The sequence below is a fragment of the Xiphophorus maculatus genome, chromosome 12 (genome assembly GCF_002775205.1).
Source record: "Xiphophorus maculatus strain JP 163 A chromosome 12, X_maculatus-5.0-male, whole genome shotgun sequence".
In the NCBI taxonomy this organism is placed as follows: domain Eukaryota; kingdom Metazoa; phylum Chordata; class Actinopteri; order Cyprinodontiformes; family Poeciliidae; genus Xiphophorus; species Xiphophorus maculatus.
This window is the reverse complement of record NC_036454.1, coordinates 4,170,792-4,192,848: the sequence shown is the minus strand read 5'-3', so window position 1 is coordinate 4,192,848 and position 22,057 is coordinate 4,170,792. Positions and strand designations below refer to the sequence as shown.

The 22,057-nt window shown below is 34.6% G+C and overlaps 1 protein-coding gene across 1 annotated transcript in view; it reads right to left on the bottom strand.

Annotated features, from left to right (window-relative positions):
- LOC102228331 (protein unc-13 homolog B-like) overlaps nucleotides 1-22,057 on the bottom strand; it is a 148,554-nt gene that overhangs the window by 112,508 nt on the left and 13,989 nt on the right. Inside the window, exons 2-5 of the mRNA XM_023343565.1 lie at nucleotides 20,081-20,110; nucleotides 9,922-10,021; nucleotides 2,569-2,686; nucleotides 1,315-1,438 (exon numbers count right to left, since the gene is read on the bottom strand). Coding sequence (XP_023199333.1) covers nucleotides 1,315-1,438; nucleotides 2,569-2,686; nucleotides 9,922-10,021; nucleotides 20,081-20,110 — 372 coding nt within the window. The remainder of the gene's footprint in view (nucleotides 1-1,314; nucleotides 1,439-2,568; nucleotides 2,687-9,921; nucleotides 10,022-20,080; nucleotides 20,111-22,057) is intronic.

Here is a 22,057-nt window from a genome sequence, read left to right as displayed (position 1 = left end):
ATAAAACAGAGCAGGCAGCTGTGAGCAGTGAGCAGCTAAATGAAGTAAAATAGAAGAAATGAAGGATTTATAGTTACTTTAGCTTAGTAATTATGATAAAGTAAAGACAGTAAATCTTTAATTTATCAGTTTAGTGGTTTGCTGTACAATCCTGGTGATTTCATTACTTCATTTTTGCAAAAATCCTGTTCTCTCTCGAGTTTTACATCACTGAATTTGAACTCAATTTCTCTCTAATGAATGAAAAATAATTGGATAAATCAAGCAGAACAGTTGCTCCACAATCTTCTTTATTACCAGTTTGAATTTAAAAAAAAAACATAACTTAACTTTTTAAAATGTTTTCTGGCACCACTAATGTGCCAAATATCTAAACAATATCCCCGTTTTCTATCGACAAATCACAGTTTTTCTGTTGAGGAGATCACTGGGATGGTTTCAGTGATTTTATCAGGACTTTTTAAGGACTATTGTGATCCATCGGCAGTATTTCATTGTATTTTTAACACTTATGTTTTCTAAAAAGTGTTAAATAAAAGCATCAGTTCAATAAGCAGGCAAGAGGAGTACCGCTTTCTGTCTGTAAAGCTACTAGGGCTGCAACTACTTTAGTAATTGATTATTCTATAGTTTATTCTGATGGATAATCGCATAATTGGTCAAAAAGAAATGTAATTTAAGCTTATTTTATAAAATATTAGAACTATTTTAAAAGGTAAAAATAAACAATTTCCATTTTTAAACAAGAAAACATTTTATAACCTATTGACAGCATTCCTCTGATGAAAGCTTGATAATTTTATGCATCTGTAACTAAAACAATTAATATTTCCAACATTGATATGTAAATATCTCAGGTCTTTTTGCTTGATTTAACATCAATACAACCTCAATAAAACCTCTTTCTTCTTAGGCTGCTACCCCCGCGACCCGACCCCGGGTAAAGTGGAAGATGGATGGATGGATGGATGGATGGATAAGATGGATGGACAATGAAAAACTGATCTGCTGATTACTTTTTGGATTAAACGATTAATAATTGGAGTCTTATTGGAGATTTTTTTACAGAATTTGAACCTAAAATTATGCCACTTTAGGAGTTTTGTCTGTAAATGTATTCACAGACAACATGCACATCTATTTTTTTATAGTTTTGGCTTAATTATTGCTCTGCGTGTTCTTTTTTGGCTTTTTATTGAGTGTTTATACTGTAATTAATGAATAATCCTTTACTAAGTTAGTTGATGATTATTTGAATAACCGTTTAATCACGATTAGTCATAATTAATCGTTTCAGCCCGATGTGATACGCACCAAAGGGAAGCTCAAAGCGAGTGTCCAGCAGCACTTGGTGCGGCGTTGGGTTGATGGTGCCGCAGATCTGATCCTCCTTCATCAACACCTCCGAGTCCAAAGCCGTCCAACTTCCTGGTCCCTCCTGGAGAACAGGAAACACTCAGAAAACTGATGGAAACTAGCAAGACATGAAAATACTCATTTGCATTTCTTTAGGTGCGCCTTAAAGCAGCAATCAGGTTCCCATCTGTGCATCAATACAGTTATTGATCCATGTAATGGGTCTCTCTCTCTCTTCCTGCTGATCATCAGTGATGTTAACGTGGTTCCAAACAAGTCAGTGAAAGACTCATTCCTCCCTGTAATTTACTGAATTTATTTATGTTTTCTTCTGAAAACTTCTCTAAAAGTAACAAATACTAGACTCCGTCAGAAATGTCAGTTTTCTGTGTATTTTTAGTTTAAGGTCTCAACTGGAAATAACAGTTAAAAGCGATGTTTGAATTTTATTGTTGACCATAGACCTAAAATGCTATATATTTGTTTATTGAGAAGGAGAATATTATGACATTTTACTTAATGGTTTCATCAAATTAAAAGGCTTTAATTTGCATAACTGGAAAGTCTAGTTTGTAATAGTGCAAAGAATAATCTCCACTGTTAAATTGCACACGACTCTGACCAAAAGGTAACAAATACCTAAAATAATCATCAAACTGAGGTCAGATTTTCAAAAATCAATAAAAATTCTAATGATAAGAAAAAACTGGAGCAAAAAAACATTTTTACTTTCAGAGATTTCTCTGTACAGTAAAATGATGAAACTAGAACTGAAATGATTAATCAGATTAATCGGTTTTTAATTATATATATCATAATTACATATGTATATATTTTTACATATGTCAAATAAGGTGTTTTTTTTATGAAAAACATTTTTTTTAAAGATAAAAAACAAACATTCATTTTTGGTAGATATGTTTTACCCAATTATTAATCAGTTAATCCAAAAACTAATCAACAGATCAGCCCTACACTGCAAAATATTAAATCAAGCAGAAAGGGCTGAAATTTAACATGTTTATGTAAGAAATATTTACTTCAAGATGCATTCTTCATTAAAAATGATCAGGCAATCACTAAAGGAATGTTGTGTAAATAAAATCTAATTTATTTGAATGGAAAAAATGGGAGAATGTGTCATTTCGTTTATTCGATTAATCGATTAGTTGTCAGAATAATCGGTTAATAGCTGACTGAATAAATCGCTACCTCATCAGACTGATGGATGGTGTCCAGCGGTATCAGTGCTGTACCGATCATAGTGTCCCAGATCAACCCTTTGTTCCACAGCTCCACCACCAGACCCGAGTCCAGATTGCTGATCTCGCTGTGGAAATGAGCAAACACAAAACAACATCAATAAAATACAGCAAACACTCTTTACACATGGTCACAACAACAATAAACTCATTTAAAGGAGTCAAGCTGACCCTTTTATCACTACAAACACGATATAAGCAACCTACCAGTAGTACTTGTGCATTGTAGTAAGTGATTTTAGATTTGTTTTGAATTGCATTAATAATTTAGCTCTGTTTTATGTTGCCGAACTGTTTCACCATTATATTCCAACTTCACCAGATCAGATGCTTTTAAAGGCCCCTAAGGCAAAGTGCTGAGGAATACGTCATCAAATATATGTTTTGCTTTTCTTAAAATAATCAAGCAGTAAAAATATTTATTAAGGTGTTCGTCTGCATGAACACCTCAATAACCTTAATGGTCGACAGGTGTTAACGTGCCACAAACGTCAAAACCTGCTGCAAACACATGAATAAACAGGAACCCCAAAACACACAAAAAGAAAAAAAAATAAAAGAATCAGTAAAACACTGAAAACAAGAAAAACGCTCCAAATAAAAAAAGAGCAAAGGAAAAATGTTGCAAAAACAACCGTAACTGCAAACTCTCTGCACAAAACGAAAGTCCTCCAGAACACTAGGGGGAGTATGGAGCAGGTAATATCAACTACATACATATGCTGTTCTAAAATGTGTAAAACAAAAAAAAAAGTATAAAACATAAATTCCGTCTTCCTCCAACTTCCTTTTGGACATCCTGTCCTTATTAAGGGTCTGATCTCACAGATTTGCTAGTCGACTCCCCCTAGTGGTGTGGAGGACTTTTGTTTTTTGGTATTAGCGTTTCATACTTAACATTTTTGTTATTTGCATCGTTTTTCTGTAGCACTTATTTATTGTGTTTTGGAGTTTGCATCATTAATATGTTTGCAGCGCTTTTTGCCCCGTCAGTAACCCAACATAACACAAAACAGGACAAATTGCTTTTAACCTGCAAGTTAATTCTCCTTCATATATGAATTTTATATATAAACACATGAAAGGACCGTTTTCAATAACACCTAAATGTAGTTAAGCTCATGTTAAAATCACAACCAATCAAAAGAAAGCATACATCTGGTTTAAGATGGGATTTATTTTTATTTTTCAGTCCGGCACCAATCTTCTTCCCCCTTAAGGTCACGAGGTTCAAACAATAAGTGCCAAAATGACAGCTGTCATTTTCTCTAAAGAGAGACAGAAGCCAACTGTGTCCCCTGCTCATCTGCATATTCATATTCATATCCTCATTCACATTCATGTCGCCTCAGTTTGCCTGTCAATCATCTCCGATGACTCTCAGCAGCTCAGATGATGGAGAGACAGTGGGTGGGAGAAGCTAAGTTGTGCATATACTTGTTTAAGTTGCCAATTAAGGACATTTTCTGGCCTTATGGGGGACAAAAGTCATAAAATATCTGATGACTCTGTTCATTTGGAGACCAAAGTTGCAATATTGTTTTACATTTTCAGCTGCTGCGGTTCGATTTCATATTCAGTCAAACTAATTCAAAAACTTGAAACGACCTGGACACCTCTAAAGAAAACAGACCATAACTTCTTTTTTCATAAAATGTTAGCAAAAATGGAGTAGCGTCAGATTTTAGCTTTTGTAGGATTTCTCTTGTCTTAGGGAAAAATATCACAAGCCATTTCTGCCACAAGCGCTAGACTTGGTTGTATTTACCCAGAATGCCTTGGGTTATGGTTCACTTCCTGCTTCTGGAGCGGTCTCCGGTCCGCTTGGTGTTCACATATTCATCCAAATCTGACCACAGTTCACAACAACTGAACCGAGACAGAGGTTTGTAGACGGACCAGAGTTTGCTTTTTTGGTTCACGTCAGCGTTTGATTACGCATTCACACATCCATAAACAAACAAACTGGAGTTTGATTAAAGCGGACTAAACAGGGCTTAAGTCACAATAAGAATTTTGCTGATTAATCTCAGAATTTTTTTAGAAAAAAAACTCGGAATGATATTGAATTTTGGATGACGATAAATTGTTCCAATAATTACTGCAATGAAAAATAATGTTTTTTGAGACCATTTTCAAGTAATATACTGGTAATGGCATATTATGCATGTCGAGTAACTTGCGCAGCAGCAGTTTAAAGTTTCATCATAGTTTTAATAATTATTTTAAAAAACATTACTATATAAAAGGGACATGTTGTACCTTTAATTTTACAATTTCTCAGCTAAATCTGAATCTTAAATTAGTCAAAAATATGATTTATTAGCAGTTAAAAATGACATTTTGGCCAAGGTGAGCTACTTTAATCTTATATTACATAAGATGACAGTCTGCGTCTGCTGGGTTAAAGGGAGGGAAATGGAAAGAAAGAATACAGATTTTATTGGTGGCTCAGTTTAATCTATGGGATTATGCAGTTTTATGATTAAAAACATCTCTGGTGTCTATGAATGACGTGCCTGAGTTGTGTCTCTGGTGAAAACAGTCAGAATCAGTGCATTTTTAAACACCCAGAAGGACGCTGTGTGTGTTTGAGCTGAGATTGAGAGTCGACAGACGGGAGATCTGTGAAGTCGGCGGTGAAATACAGATTCAAACATGCTGGGAAAGCTTTGAACAAACACACACGGTTTCAGGATCAGGAACGAGAAAATGGCAATGTTCTTTTTTATGTTATCAGTCTTGTTGAGTTGGTTTGATTTTGACATGAACATCAATATTTCAGCACTTATGTCTGTTTAAACCTTAGAGTCCATACTCACAATACCCAACCCTGCGTCACCGTGTTAACTGACCCCATCGATATTCTTAATTAAATCAATATCTACAACAAAATGATTTTCATTCCTCCAAGCGGTTGTGCATTCACACAAACTAAAGCTGAAGTCGATAGTCCTCTTTAAGTTGACAGAGTGGAGTTAGATTTATGTATGAGATGGGTTTTTAATGCCCACATGTAAATTTATCAATAAAATAGCCTGTTTTACCCATTTCCTGGAAGATGCTTAACAGTTAAAATGAGATTGATCATTTCATTTTATTTATGGTTTTGTGTGCAATGCAGTTGTTTCTGTTTTATTTAATACTTTCAGTGTTTGCTGTTCTTTACGAAGTTAATGTTTTTTGGTTGTTGAGAGAGCAAACTTGTGTTATTATCAATATGTTAATTGACACAATATAATCACTTATTGTCCCAGTCGATATATTGACAACATATCGTCCAGCAAAATTTGTTATTGTGACAGGCCTGGTCTTATAGATTTCTGCCAAAAACTCAGACATTTTTAGATTAATCTCAGAAATGTTCAATAAATGGAAATGTAAAGTTGGACATTTTTGACATTTCAAACTGAAATTTACAAAAAAAAAAAAAAATTAAGTTCTAAATTTATTCTCAAAATTTCTGTTAGCAAATGTTCAACTCAGAAATTTCAAAGTTTTTTCAAGAAAACTTCTGACAATCTCAAAATGTTTTTTTTTTTGGCATAATTCTAATCCTTTCGTTTTATAGAATTAATACATCATGGTTTTCCGTTCAAATGACCACTTCTAGTAAAGTCAGCTGCATTTTCCCCATCTTCTACTCAATAAATTCCAATTAAAACTTTGAATGCAAACAACATGACGATACACCATGAATTGGATTCATAAAATACATTACATAGCACCCAACTATTTCGTCTTATTTAAACATCCCGATGAAAGAAACCTTGCAGATCAAAATCAGAGAGAAGCAGAATGAAGAAGGACAGGAGGAGGAGGAAAAGGTTTCCAACAGACAGACGTTAATCTCTCCTGTTGTTGTAATTTGATAAAGTCACTCCTCAAACACTTAATACAGGCTGATGCAGGCAGAAGGACAAAGGTCACAATTTGTTGATACTTGAGCAGACCTTAATTGAAGGAAAGAGTAGGCGATGACCCGAAACAACAGACAAACCGATCAATAATCAGAAGAGCTTCTCCCCAAACAGCTGAATATATCCTTAGTTGTTGTTCAACTAAAATAAAACGCATACATCTGTGATCTTAGACACAAAATCTTACGAAGTACTTTTGGTCTATTTGTAGTGCAAATTTCTTAGCATGCTTGAAATGAGACAAAATTAGCTTATAAGTAACTTTTCAGCAAGACATGAGAGCTTGTTAACTAGAGCCAATAATTCCTTAATATTGATAAAAGGTACAAGTACCATTATTTCACTTTTAACCAGACATTTTTCCCGTGTTATAAGTGAAAAAATATGTCAATAGAACTAGAACTTTTTCACCAATATTAAGGAATTATTTACTTATTATATATCTTGCTGAAAAGTTACCTGTAAGTTAGTTTGTTTTATATCATGTGTACAAAAATATTTGAACCAAAACTAGACCAAAAATACTTTGTAAGATTTTGACTCATTGATAACCAATCAATCAGTCATATCAATGCAAAGTAAAAATGCTAACATTAGCCTAGCATGTCATCTAAATGATCTGCATAGAAAAATCTATTTAACTGTAATCTGTAGCTGTGTACATTCATCAGGTTATTTTTAAAGCTGTTTAGCATCACCTCCTGCTGCCAGGAGAATCACTGAAGCAGTTCGCTGCAGAAATAAAAACACAGAACTGATAACAGCTTTAAAATGAATGAACTGCTGCCTGACGTACTGAACTACACTGCAGGCAGCAGCTAGATTGAGAAATGATTTGGTCGTCATCATGCGGCTCTGTGGAGGAAGATCTAATTCAGTCTGCAGCGTCATTGAATTTAATCTAATTCCTTTAAGTCAGTTATAAACCTGAAACTTAAAATTAGTTGTTTTTAGTATGATTTAAAGAATTACTCATAAACATCAGCGCTAACCCTTTTTTTTTTTTGCAATACACATATGTTAATGTCATTGTAGCCCACAACAAGATGCTAACCATGTCCAATGTTAACATCATTTTATATTCATAATTTTAAATAACTGATGATAAGAAAATAATCTTTGTTGACAAAGCAGTTCAGAAATGTTCCTCAGATAAAAAGTCACTAAACATTTTTGGGGTTTAATTACATTTTATCATGACTTGAGTTATTAAGTGGTGCATCTTCCATTATTTCAGCATATAGAGCGATAGATTATCTAATAAAGTCTGAATTGTTTTGGTCTGCACTGGATACACAGCGTCCTCCGCTATTATGGGCATCCATGCTTCACATGTGTAAAATGTTTAAGATACTTTGATTGCAGCAGTATAATCTCTTCAGGAATTTTTTTGACAAACCTTTAATTTTAGTATGTTTATTTATCCAGTGAAAAAACCTATAAGGTTTGATATTTTTCAAAGAAAATCACTGGTGCTTTCCCACAGTATCCCTTTAAAATAAGTGTTATCAATCATTTACTTTTTTAAATAATATTAAAACATAAGAAAAAACAAGAATTCTGACTTCTTTCATAAAATTCTATTTTCTTAGAATTCTGACTAATTGTAGAATTGTGACCATTTTTGCACAATTTTGACTTTAATAGTAGAATCCTGACTTTTATCAGAAAAAATTATTTTAGCATAATTCTTATATAATTCCAACTTTTTTCTCAGAATTTGGACTTTCATCGTAGAATTCCGACTTTTGATCTCAGTCAATTAATGTCATGATTCTGAGAATAAAGTCAGAATTGTATGATTAAAGAATTTATTTTTTTCTCCCCCCAGTGGCCCTAATCGTCTTCTGTACTCTAAACACTGAAAAAATAAAATCTGTGAGCAGAAGAGCAGACGAACCGCTCTCTGTGTCATATTGTAGTCCTGTTGGCACAACGGGCTTGGAGAAAAATTAGCAGCCGGTCTGCTAGTAGCTGTGGCACAATCATTACTGGTACTTATCATGAGATTTTCCAAATTAAATCTGGATTTTTCTACTCTTCAGATGCACCATTTTGCTCGTCGAGAGACCACAAAACTTCATTTTGCCATCAGTATTCCTCTGCACAGCTGCCAAATGTGCCAAAAAGATGCAGGATGAGTTAAAAAAACAAATTATGGGATGCCATTCAAACCACCCAACGAGGATGTTTTGTCCATCAGACAATACTTCCACACATAAATTGCTGATTTTCTCCTCACACATTGATTCAAACACCACCACTTACAACAGAACAGGAAGCGTAAAAACAACCCAGCAGATTTCTAAATCAGGTGCATCTTTACTTCTATTCCCTCTGGGATCAGGATGGGCTGGACAATTCATTAGATTTCTAACTGGCTCATCCACTTATCTGGCAGGTAATTTCACTTTCCATCCATCCAACCTCCTTCTGCCCAAATTCCCATTTAGGAGGTCGTGTCAGCCGGCCAGACCAGAGTCCCACAGGCCGCTGCTGTGCACCACTTTCAATGCCACAGAGGCCCATTAAGACCAGATAACAAGTCAGCTTGCAATGGCTACCTGGCCTGCATTCATCTGCAGGCTGCCACAGCATCTGAGGCACCAATTTCTCTCTGCATTTGTCTTAATACATCCCAGGGGTTTGGCAGCGAACACGCCGTTACCACCGCTACGCCGTTAGTGACAACACTTTGCAAAAAAACGCCAGAAAAATAAAGCAAAATGACGATCCAAACTAAAATAAATGAATTTAGGTTTTAAATAGGGCTGAAATGACTAATTGGATTAACTGGTTTCTTTTTAAATAATCGTCAAATAATTTAATAATCGATTAATCATTAATTGGAGAACACAGACCAACCTGATGAAAAAAAAACATATTCAAACCAAAACTATACAAAATATATTTACACTTTGAATTCAAGATAAAAACACCTTTGTCTGTAAATATGTCACATGAAATAAATGTCCCCATAAAATAAAACAAAAGAAAATATTTTTAAAATATATATTTTTAAAATTTTTTCAAGATTGATTGATTTATTTCAAGATTTATAAAAAAAATGTATTGCAAGATTTATTTTTTTATTTCAATATTTACTTATTTCATTGTTTATTCATTTGATAACTGTTTTATTTTGTGACACTTTGATCTTGTAAAACTACTTTATGCATTTCATGGGCTTTTATATTTTAACTCTGTTTTTCTTTCATGGCTGAATACAAAAGTCTTCTGTTTCCCATTTCTGCACTCCTTCATGTTGGTCTGTCACATGAAATCCAATTGAAAACCACAGATGTTTGTGGTTATAATGTGACAAAGAGCGGAAAGGTTCAAGGGGTTTCAATACTTTTGTAAATATAAAGTATTTTACTTACAACATGAAGTCCTGCTCCCAGCATGGCCGATCTCCACGGACTGTGATGGTTGTACTCTTCACATTCTGGACCTTTAAGGTGACGTAGGCGTTGAATTTGTCTGGAAAAAACAGAGAAAATGGAAAATTAGAAACTCAAATATTTAAGATACTGTTTGGGGGTCAGACATAAAAGCTATGCGAAAAGCTAAATGTTATTTTAAACTTTTGTTATCTTTAATTCCAGGAAATATTCAGAAAATCCCAGATCAAAATGAAGGAGAGTTTCTCCTTGTATGTACTACAGCTGGGGTATTATTGATGTGATGAAATGATGTAAAACATTTTATTTTGTTACATAATAAAATAAAGGGGTAAAATACTCTTCAAATCAAATTAATTCCCAATATTAGCTGTTACTGTTTCCTGGTTCAAGTATTTTTCACGTCTGAATAAAAATAAAAGAAGAAAACAGGATGGAAATATTAAATATTTAGATTTTTCCCATGTTGTAAATCCATTCATCTATCTATTTATAAATCTGTCCACCCAAACGTTTGCATGTGTATCCATCCACTAATTCATCTCTCCACCATCCATCAGTCCATTAATTTATCCATCTTTCCATCTACTTATCCATCCACCCATCCATCAACCTACTTATCCTTTAATTTATCCATCCATTCATCCAGTTATCCATCCATTCGTTCATCCTTTCATCTATCTATTCATCAATCTACTTATTCTTTAATTTGTTCATCCATCCATCTGATTATCCATCCATCCATCCATTCCTTGCTGTCTGTGCATTTTGCTGATTCCATAAGAATTGGTTAAACACATAATAACAAGTATATTCACAGTGAAAGCTTGTATTGATGCTTTAAAAAATATCCGTCCATCCATTTTCTAACACCCTTGTCCCTTAGTGGGATCAGGAGGGGTGCTGGTCCATCTCCAGCTACGTTCGGGGCGAGAGGCGGGGTCACCCTGGACAGGTCACCAGTCTGTCACAGGGCAACACAGAGACACACAGGACAAACAGCCATGCATGCACACACACACACACACACGCACACCCACACACACTCACACACTCACACACACACACACACTCACACCTAGGGAGAATTTGGAGAGATCAATTAACCTGACAGTCATGTTTTTGGACTGTGGGAGGAAGCCGGAACTTTAAAAAAATATTTAAAATAAATTAATCAAATGGCCAAACCTCTGATTACCAACTGCTGTTGAAGAAAAAAATGGTCTGAAGAAAAAGCAGAGCATGATTGTGCCTTAACTTTCCCTCTAACATCAAATGCATTTTTCTCTCAGAGCTGCCTGTTAATGCATGTCTGCAGCGACAGCTTCTTTCAGAGAGTGAATCTACAGAGGCTGAGGCACGAAGAAAACAACATAAAAGGATCTGAAACAGAAACAGGCTAAAAATCATTGCAAAACTGAATCCTTAAAGGATCTGCTAGTGTAGATGATTCAGATGTTGTTATTCTGTGTTGTTTTGGTAAGATTCCAGGTGGTTTATACAGAATGAAAAAAAAATCAATGCAAGAACTGGCAACTTCCTACCGCATCAGCTGTTATTAAGGATACAAGTTATCGATTGATGAAAGTTGAGTCATCTTAATTCTTATCGATCAACTAACAATTATTTGAGAAGCGGCCCTGCTGTATGAATTTGGCCATCCATCTTTCCATAACATGAAGTGCTACATTTTCAGAATATGCTGAAGTAAGAAAATAAATAATAAAAACATAGAATTTTGTGTTTAATACTGACTGAATAAACAGAAAAGTTTAGTTTTCTCACGTCACGTTAAAAAGTTAGACTTATAAGATAGGAGCTTCTTAGGTTGTTGAATAGAAGAAAAGGTGGAAAATCTTTTCTTATGTTCATGAGAAGTGAAATATTTCCCATTAACAGAAACATTTTCATGCAGAAGTTCAATCTGTGGTTGATTTTGAATTAATATTAATTTTAACTTCTCTGCGCTATCTCAACCGCTTTATCCTCACCTTCGTAGCAAATCAGTCATTTTTTTGTTGAGATGTTGACACTGCTCCGCCATGAAGCATCTCAGCTGACTCAGCGCGATTAATGTGAAAACTTAAGCAGTTTATCGGGTGTTTAAACAGAACCGCTTAAAGCAGGGGTGTCCAAACTTTTTGCAAAGAGGGCCAGATTTGATCAAATGAAGATGCCCGGGGGCCAATAGTTTGTTCGGACATTTTTTAACTACAAAATTTTACACACTGTTATAAAACAATTTTCATTGTCACAATTATCTTTATTTTTCAAATGACAAAATAACCAAATATAAGCCACTCAGGCAAATGAGAACAACTCTAAAAACACAAATTCTGCCTTTCTTTCATATCTGGAGAGTCAGATAACATTGAACAAACTGTATGAAATACCTTAAATTTACATGAGTTTAAAAATATCTTTGCCTCAAGAACATTTTAAACAGGAGTTATAAGTAATGCAAAGTTGTCTGTTATTATTAAATCTTAAAACAAGTTAATTTTGCTCGTCATTTACAATATCTACAGGTTCATAACCAAATCTTACTCAAGAGTTTAATAAAAATAAGTGCCATAAATCCAGGTGCATAAATGTTCTTTTGGCTCTTCACTGCTGATAGTGACAGATGTTGCCGTTCAAAACACTCAGTTTCATGTCCTCAACTCTCAGTGCCACACTGTTACTGCCAGGCAAACATTTTTCTCAAATTCTTGCTTCTTCTCAGGGCAAAATGTTCTCCACCATTTTCATAACACAGTCTTTGATAAATGTACCTTCAGTAGAAGGTTTGCCATGTTTAGCTATTAACATTAACATCGTAGCTTCTTTGGTGGTATTTTCTTTTGACTCACAGGCCCGCGTGAAGAATCGCTGTTGTGATGCCAGTCCAGCTTGGAGCTGCTTCAGTTTTTCAGCACGGTCACTTCCTGTTAGCTTGTTGTATGTGTTAGCATGTTTAGTCTGGTAGTGTCTCTTTACGTTGAAATCCTTAAACAAGGCAACCGTCTCACAAATTAGACAAGCACAATTGCCTTGATTTTCAGTGAAGAAGTATTATAATTCCCATCTCTCTTGAAAGCGGCGGCCCTCACTGTCAACTTGTTTTCTTTGCAGTGGCCATGGCAGAAATGAGTGGAGAGGGGTTCGCTGCACGGAGGAAGAGACTGATAGTATTAAAGTGGTGCTGCCACCATTTGGTGAAAGGAGGAATTACAGTTTCAAGTTTTATGATTTATTTATTCTGTTTCACAGTGCAGGCGGGCCATAAATAATACATTATAAGACCGAAGCTGCGGACCGTATGAAATCTGACCGCGGGCCGTGATTGGCCCCCGGGCCGGACTTTGGACATGCCTGGCTTAAAGCGTATTTATCATCCCACACCGGACTCTAATTGGACCGTTTTCTTTCCCCGTCTGAAGTGGCGCCGCCGCCATTTTGGTTCTGTAACGGCTCCACTTCAGGATGAACAGCGGCGCCCTCTGTTGGATGGCGGCCAAACTACAACACTCACATGAGGTCAAAATGGCCGTTATTAGTTATTCAGTTAAGTTAATTAGTTAAGAGGTGGGCAGAGAACACAAAAACGGTACTCAAGTAAGAGTAGCACTACTTCAACAAATTTTTACTCAAGTAAAAGTAAAAAGTAGCCATCCAAAAAATTATTCAAGAGTAAAAAATATTTGGTAAACAGTCTGTTCAAGTACTGAATAACTAATCAAATGATCAATTATTAAATATTTAAAAATTACACAGTTGGACAGAACAAAATGTAAAGTTAAGTGGAAATTTTGGTATTTTAAAGACCAAGTAACAAAAAATAACAAAATCGGACAAAAGACAGTTTTCCAAATCAGTTTTTGTCAATAAAAAAAACTAATGAAACTTTATCAAAAACTGAAGATGTGTGTCTGTGTCTGGTGAATTTTTGGCTAAAACATGTTTGTTTTTCATTCAGTGGGTAGAAAATCCAGAAATTTTACTCAAGTAAGAGTAGGAATACTTCATAATAAAATTACTTAAGTAAAAGTAAAAAGAACAGTGTAGTAAAAATACTCTTAAAAGTTTTTTTTCAAAGAAGAAACTCAAGCAAATGTAACTAATTACATTTACTTGATGCTTTGAACAATTGTAATTTAATCTAATTAACCGAGCTGTTATCCTAATAAAGTTATGACAGAAAATGAAAGCTGATTTTTAGTTTACCAAACCTATAAATCATCAAGTCTCCACTTGTTCTGTTGTATTGGTCTCCCATAGGCTTTCTGCACCATAGAATTACTTTTCTTTCTGTTCCTGAGCGAGTTAATCCGAAATAATCCATCATTCACTTTACAGAGTCTCCATGTCTGTGATTCTTGGGACCGACAGGCTGCAGACAGCTCCATTAACTGACTGCTAGCACAAGTGAGAAAAACATACAAGGTCATGACTGTAAGCAAAAATAACCCAACAAGAAACAAAAACACAGCGGAGGGAGCATTAACAATCCAGCATCTGCTGTCTGTGACCCTGCAGAGGTTGTTAAAGTCACAATCAGAACGACGCAAACGTCCATTAACGTTCTTGTGCAAAACCCGCAGAAACACGTCAGAAGCAGACGAGCTTGGGGAGAAGATATCCCAGCATGCAGCAGGGCCTTCTTGGGAGAGCATCCGGCATCATTTATAATTAACCGGCAATGACTTATGAAAATGAATAAGTTATATTCAGTTACGCATGGACGTGCGCGGCGCGGCTGGACCAGATGACATTTACTGGGCTGTCTACAATAATGAATACTCTATTATGGGCACCGAGGGAGATTGGAGAGGTTTTGGAGATGGAGAAGAGATAAAAACATCCAAATCTGTTTATTGTTCACCAGCAGAAGGACAAGATGTTCCCTGTTTCATTACAATTCCTATTTAGTTGTGTCTAATTAATATTTACACACTGAAATTAAAGTAAGTGGAATCTCACAGGAGCTGTCACATATGAGGAATCCAAAGATAACTCCAAATTATTTGGAGAAAATTCAAAAATAATTTTGATTTTTTAAAATATTCTAAAGAAAATGCAGCTTGGGACGTAGAAATACCATGACTCAATGCTACTTGACACCCTGTACATGATTTCCACAAGTCTGAACTGGATCAGCGCCATCGTGGTAGGCAAGTGGAGCACAAAGCAAAGATGAACCATGGCTTCCAAACCAACAAAAATAAAGTATACTGACACTCTTGACCAATATGCAAGAAAAATGTATATCAACAAAATGGCTTCTGTAGGATTGACCCATATGAGACAGAGAAGTAAGACGTGTCAGACGATGTGATCAAGCTGCCTCCGATCTGATACATACAATCAGTGTTTAAACAAATTTATAAAAGACATATAAACTCTTTGTATGAATAACAAGCTCCTGATAGAGTAAGTATTTGTAGTAACTTACATGTAGGCTGTCTTTGTTAGCTAGCAGATAAAAACTACATTAGCTAAGTTAATTTTACTAGTACAGCAGTAAATATCAGTAAATATCAATGATATTTATCTTAGTATTGCACAGAAGTGGGTAGAGTACTCCAAAATTGTGATCAGGTAGTAGTTGTAATGTACTTAAGTTGTTTATAAGTTAGAATAGGAATGAAGTGAGAGCTAGTTCTAAGATTGTGGCTCGTTTATGGTTGTCATAGCAACTCCACAGCAACTGCCTTGACAGTTAATTACAAACACCTACCAAGATGGCTGTCAGCTACAAAGTTCCCAAAAGTGTGATGTCACAAGAACTATTTATCGGCTGGCGTTACAAAGCAGCCAATCCAGGAGCAGTATTCACTTTCCTTCGAACTGATTGGCTAAACCCACAAGACTGGAGACAAGGAGGACCGTGGATGTTAGCTTTAGGGCATCTGAAGTATTTGTGGATTTCAACAATTTGCAGACAGTTGTGGTAAAAATAAACCTTCTAAATACAGGGATTTCATAGAGGTGGACATTTATCGTACCATTTCTCACTTATCATAAAAAAATTTCCTATGAATAAAATTTTGGATTTATCGTATTCATGATAAATTGAAGTTCTTGATGGTAAATAAAAAAACAAAACTGACAGTATTACTGAAAATGTTATTTTTGCTATTTTCTTCACTGTTTGTTCCACGAAAGCGTCAATAAATATCAGTAAATTCAAAAATATGATTAAATGCAGCTACTGTGTTCAGTTTAGTAATGTAAATTACTATTATTTTTTTTTAAGTATGTTGCATTCTGAAGAAACCTATTTCAAATGGTAATATTTTTCAAGAACAATATTTGTGTGTTGGGGGTTTAAATGCTGTACCATTAAGTCACAGCTATACAGTCAAAGAAGCAATAAATAGTTGTTTTTTTACTCACAATTTGTGCAAAAATACAGCGGGATTGGTTAAAATAAACTTTAAGCAAATAAAGGTTTTGCAACTGTGTACTTAATTCTGCATAAAAATGTAAAAACAACTTGAATTTTATTTATTTTTCCATTTATATCTGTTCAAATACGTGTATTGTTTTTCTTACAGTAAAGTGCAATACAACTTTTCTAGTAATTACAGGAAAATGGATCTCCAAAATGGCCACACAGTTCCTGGATGAAGTAAACTGACTCAGAAGAAATTGCTAAAAGACATTCAGCACAACAGTTCAGGCTGTGTCAGCGAAGGCCGCCTCATTACTCCAACACTATCCCTTCATTAAAGCCTTAGAGACTCCTCTGCATTCATTATTCTGCAGGTATAACTAGGACATGACAGGAAATGTGACAGCTTTTGCCTACAATTCACTGCTCAAAATAAATTATATAACAATATGTAGTGTAGATATTTAAGATTTATTTTATTAGCTTAAAGGAAATCCCTAACAAATCCAATCTATTGTCACTTTACACTTGATCTCAAAAGGGAAAACTTCAAGTCTGTGAGGATTGTATGGAAACTTTTCAGTGAAACTTTAACCAGTATTTTAGAAAATCAACAAAGATAGTTTCTTGAAGATCTATTCCAAATGCAGCTGGATTCATAGTGAGGTTAAAGGTATTCTTATACCTCATATTCTGGTAGATTTCCTTTGATTGAGGATTAAAATTGCAACATTTGTTACATTTTCTGCTGCTGCAGTTCTTTTTCACACCACACTGAATGAAATGAGCCAAACCTTTTGAAAAACCTGTTCCCCTCCTCACCTGTGGGGGCACTGCACTAAGAAACACTGAAGGAAACACAAAAACCTCTGAAGAAGACACCAAGCGCAACTTCCTTCTTCACAAAATGTAATGACAATAATAAGTCGTCGTAGAACCTAGACCTGTTACAATATTGAATTTTGGATGATAATGAATTGTCCCAACATTGCGATAAATGATAATGTTGACTATTTTCAAGCTAAATATTGACAATGGCATAATAATGCAACTTTGCCCTCTTAAAGATCAATAAACTTTAATTTAACTGAAAGATATTCTAAATATTCAAAATAAACCCCAACAAAAAACAATAAATAAAACAGAAATAAGAACCACACACAATAGAAATCTTAAATTAAATGAATTATGAAGCCTCTGTAAACAAAATTGCTCTATTTTTAGACTTTAATGAGTCTTGTTGCCCTTTCTGCTCACTTTTATTCACTATTTTGTGATGATTTATCACATTACATACTTAGTAAAATACATAGTCTTGTCACTGTAACCCAAAAGTGGAGGTAATACTTTAAAATCTGGATAATAAAGTGACATATAAACCAATCAGGTTTCGGAAATGTCCAGGGACAGCAGCCAGTTCCCTCTGGAAATAAATCCATCGCTTCTTACTATTAAGCATAAATCAGAGCATGTTTCCAAACTGGGGCATTAGAGTGGGACAAAACCGGCAAATTTTTCCTTGACCTGAAACAAATAACTGTGTCACCTGACAGAGTGGCATCCTGGGTAAAACATTTATCAGTCACATCGCCGGACATCGCAGCCCCAAGGAAAAACAGATCCTGTAAATAGGTCAAGTTTTCAGAGAACTGAAGTTTCCCCATTATGTCTGGATAGCTGTCGATTTATAAAAACTAAGGCTGACTTAAAAACACTCAGGTGTTTCATCTAGCTCAGTCAGTTTTGTATTTGATGACCCCTGACCCCACTCAGATGCAGCTCATTATCCTCACTCTGAAAGAGTGAATCACAGTGCAAGATGGCCAACATGGAAAAGTGTAAAAATAAGTTTCTTGTTCCAGTTGCTGTAAAAGCAAACACCAAATTATTTTAGTTTATACAAAATAATGTTTTTCTGCACGAACTTCTGCATTTTGACTCATTCAAGTCCACTTTTCAGCATCAGCAGCTGCATTTTTATTACAAATATGTGCAAAATGTCGTCTTTTTTCTGCTAATATCAAAAAATCACAATTTTGCAATTGTAGTTTTGCCATTATATAAAAAACACAATTAAAATCACTTAAAAATAAGTCAACTTTTCAGCATCAGTATCTGAGTTTCCGTTACAAATGTGCAAAAAACGTTTTCCATTATTTTCCACTAATGGGAACACCCCCCCCCCCACACACACTCAATTAAATGTGAAACACAATTAAAATTCACATGTGAATAAGTTTGCTCATGCAATAAGTCATTAAAAAATAATCTGTGCCATCATCCCCCAACCACTTCCTGTCGTCATCTGCTTTGTAGTTTCTGCCAGTAGTAACATCCTGTTGTTGATCATGTCACTTGTTTGATCTGAAAAAAATTTCCTTTCCAGTTCTGCAAAATAAAGCAATTTCAATATTACCTCATCCTAGTGCCAAAACTTATCGAAAACAAGTTTATCCGAAATTGCTGTTACGCTAATTTATTTTCAAAATGTCAAATTGGACGCAGTTTTTCCATTAAATAATAAAGATATGACACAAATTCCTCTGATCCACCATAAAATGTCCTTATTTTCTCTCCTTAAAACTGCTCCTCTCTGTGCTGTGAGTTTGTCAGAGTCTCCTAAAGAACTTGAAAGATTTTTCTCTATAAATGAATGGCACATTGTCATCTCAGGCTAGCAGGTGGCCCTTTGTCTGTGATGATCTATTGATTTTCCTTCCCTCCTCCTCCAGCTTGATTTCTTATTCTCCCACTCATTCCCATTGTTCTCCCCTCATCACAGCCTGCAGAGAACTGGAAGAGACAAACAGCTGCAGCCTAAAGAGACGTTTAAGACAAAAAGTGGCTGGAAAGAGGGGATCATTCTTACATCACTTCTTAAAACAGTTTGAATAAGCTTCATGCTTCTTACATGGCTTACAGTAATAGTAAAAATGGACTTCATTGGAAGAAAAGCAGATTGCATAACATGACTAACACTTTGGCTGGTTGGAAGTCCAACTGCGACACAGCTGGACTTCGATTTCTCGTTGAAAGCGAGGTCTAAAATATATATAATGCAATAAGTGTTTAGACATTATATTATTGAATCACAAAAGGTCACAGTTTGTGCCAGAATAGCATGTTTGCTGAACGTCAACACAGCGCAGAACTAAAACATAGAACATTAGGTATAGTTCTAAAGGCAGTTTTGTTTTGTCACTAGCAAATTTTGCTGTAAGATACATTCTCCCAGTAATTATTGTGATCTGTTGTTTTGACAACTTTTTCAAGTAATATGCAATTTTGTAGCAATCACTTAAGACTGGAACTGGAAGATTTTTTAAATATTCAAAATAAAACAAAACAACCAAAACCAATAAATAAAACGGAAATAAAAACCAGACACGACAGAAATATAATTGATTATGAAGTCTCTGCAAACAGAATTTCCCCAAATCTTAAGATCTACAGCATTTTATTGTGCCAAAAACTGTCTGAAATCCCATTATTCATTGGATTGTCTTCATAGCACAGTTCTTCTTCTTCCACTGCATCATGTCATTAGATAAATATAGACCAAAACCTTTGAAGAGTGTTTCTGAAAATGTCTCAACTCTATGAATTAAGGCAGTCTTGTTTGTAAAACAAGATTTACCAAATAAAATAGCCTGTGAATGTATGTATTTAATGTCCAATCCTGCGGTAGTTTGAGGCTTCCTGTGAAGGTAATGTGTTTATTCATACATGTGAATAAAGGAGAACATTTGAATGGGTTCTTACCTGGCGGGCCATGAAGTTTGGCTTTCTTTACTGAAAAAAGGAGGAGAAACATTGAGTTAGTCAACGTGTGAAAAAGAAAACATACTTTTTTGACAGTTTTAAGCATGTCTAATCACAAGAAATATTTATCTTTGCAACATTTAACATTTTAACTTGTAAAAATGTAATCATGAATGTCTTTCAACTTTTATGTAGTCTAATAAAATCCAACAGAATTTCTTTTGATAAATGTTGCCTCACTAAATGTTCATCAATTCTCCTGTGGCAGCAGGAAATTTATTTATTTAATAAAGAAAATTAAAGGGACTGGAGTAAATATTCTCCCAGTCAGTCTACAATAGAGTTAAAAATAATATAAATAAATATTACAAATAATATCAGTCAAGCTATACAGCCATCTTTTTTGCTAATCTAACACTTAAGCTAATACTGTTAGCGCTAACATTTGACAGTTAGCTGTTTTCATTGTTGTCATTTCCTCTATTTTTCATTAAATTAAAGTTAATATTTAGGTTCCACTAGTTTAGTTACAATAACATTTCATTATTGTTTGCTTTTATGGTAAATCGTGCCATTCAAAGTGAAAAATACATATAAATAAAATGTATGTTGCATCAAAATGGCAACTTTGACGCAATTTTAGCAATTAAGTTAGCTGTTCCACAATGTAAAAAATAGTTCACAAAAATCGAATTCCTATAATCATCTTCCATAAAGTCAACAAAAAAATGAAAAAATAATACATTTTAAAGTTTTCTCTATTACTAGAAGAGAAACACAATGAGAAATTGAGACATTGATAAATTGTTCTTACAGACAAAAGGAGCTGATTAAAAACTAATCAAGATTAATCATGGCACAAGATAAAACAAGACTTTAAATAGAGTGCATTGCATTATTTCACCTGAAAATATACAAAATCAACTATATGTGACCAAGTTGATAGATTGCTACGAAGCAAAGACAAACAATTGATCTTAATGCTAATAATCAAAACACTTCAATCAAATTCAGCAGAGAACTTTTCAGACAAAAGACCTGCAGCTTTCCATTTAGATTATGCAAAATACATTACAATATTCTTCTTGTGCAAGCTACTGATTACGTCTTACAATATTTGAGCAAGACGGATAGAAAGATAAATAATTACTACGTCACTCACACACATTGAACATTGAATTATGCCATAATTTGAAATTTACACCCAAATGTTACAGCTGAGAGACATGTTAGAGTTACAGACCTTTTGAAACAATGTGTGTCTGGCCATAATAAGAACCTCTTAACTGGAAAAAAAACCTTGTAGATCATCAACAAATGTATAACATAAGACGATTCTCGTACATAGAACACACCCTAAATTAGCTGATAATGTCTCCTAAACACAGCAAATTGCCTTGAGGTTATAAATTCACAGACATATTGGTGTTAATGTCTTGCAATCTACAAATTAGAATAAATAAAGTAAAAAACAAAAGTTAAATAAATTTACACAAAAATGGGTAAAATAAAACGATGTTTACCTTCTAGTATATGCAATTTTCTTAACAAAAGTGTCAGAAACACATTAATGATGGGTCTGTTACAGCTAAAAGAAAACAGGAGGATCTGCTAACAGAGATAAAGCTAGTAGAGTTAATGGTTTTACAAGTTTCTGGCCATTCAAGTTTAAGAAGGCTGGTGGAATCAACTAACTCACCCATTTGGTTACCTAGCAACTCATTCATTGTTTGGTTACCTAGCAACACCCTGTGGAGTAACTTGCAGGAGTTTAAGGTTCCGCCACTGTTAAAAGTTGTTTAACAGCTTCAAATTAAACAATAATATGGAGTGAAAACTGTGGCAGTATTTCAGATATTCAAAACAAAAAAAACAACAACAACTGGTCAATAGTTATTGATTGATATGCTTATTTCGTGATATGTTTTTCAGCCATATCATCCAGCCCTATAAATCTGCTCAATAAAATAAAATAAA